Here is a 700-nt window from a genome sequence, read left to right as displayed (position 1 = left end):
ACTTGACATGCTAGCAGGGGTTGACTGCTGTACGACGCTGATTTCAGTGAGCGCATATGTCTTGAGTGTAGGGCCAAGTGCCTTGCGAAGTCTTCGTGACATTCTGAAGGTGATGGTGAATTAGTCCCCACACCATAGTACTACGTAGTACAGCTGTAGCGAACATGGTACTAGTACAGTACTGTATTAGTTAGAGCTTCAGTGGCGTTGGCCAATCAAAATTGTCTGAAATGGGTGCGAAGGGGTTAGGTCGTCGCGGGACCGGTCAATTAATGGGCTACGTACCAGGTTGTTAAACATCAAAGTTTTCACGCGATCTACAGCCCAAGCCGGTGTCCCAATTTGCGCACAACAAACTCACTTTTGAATTTCTGTTGGAGTATCCATGTTTTGGAAGAATCCGTCGGCACTGACCCAAGTGCTCATCGTGTCGTTCGTGTGCTTCACGTGCCCTGGGCTATTCAACGCCCTCGGCAGCATCGCCGCGGGGGTGGCCGATGAAACCATCACCTACAACGCCACGTCGATGCTGTACGCGTTCTTTGCGCTGTTCGGTCTGTTTGCCGGCGGCATGGTCAACGTGATCGGACCCAAGTACACGTTGTTCATTGGGTCGTGGGGCTACATCCTGTACTCGGGGTCACTCTTGGCCATGGACAAGGGGTACAACGCCACGACCAAGGAGTACACGAGTGCGTCG

The 700-nt window shown here is 52.4% G+C and overlaps 1 protein-coding gene across 1 annotated transcript in view; it reads left to right on the top strand.

Annotated features, from left to right (window-relative positions):
- Positions 1–385: 385 nt before the first annotated feature.
- Positions 386–700, top strand: part of H257_08627 (hypothetical protein) — a gene marked incomplete at both ends in the record, with an annotated part of 3,870 nt that continues 3,555 nt past the window's right edge. The window contains one exon of the mRNA XM_009834591.1: positions 386–692. Within this exon, the coding sequence (XP_009832893.1) occupies positions 386–692 (307 nt within the window). The remainder of the gene's footprint in view (positions 693–700) is intronic.

The sequence above is a fragment of the Aphanomyces astaci genome (assembly GCF_000520075.1).
Source record: "Aphanomyces astaci strain APO3 unplaced genomic scaffold supercont1.19, whole genome shotgun sequence".
In the NCBI taxonomy this organism is placed as follows: Eukaryota; Oomycota; class Saprolegniomycetes; order Saprolegniales; family Verrucalvaceae; genus Aphanomyces; species Aphanomyces astaci.
Note: the sequence above shows the minus strand (reverse complement) of the source record. Positions and strands in the feature narration are given on the sequence as shown.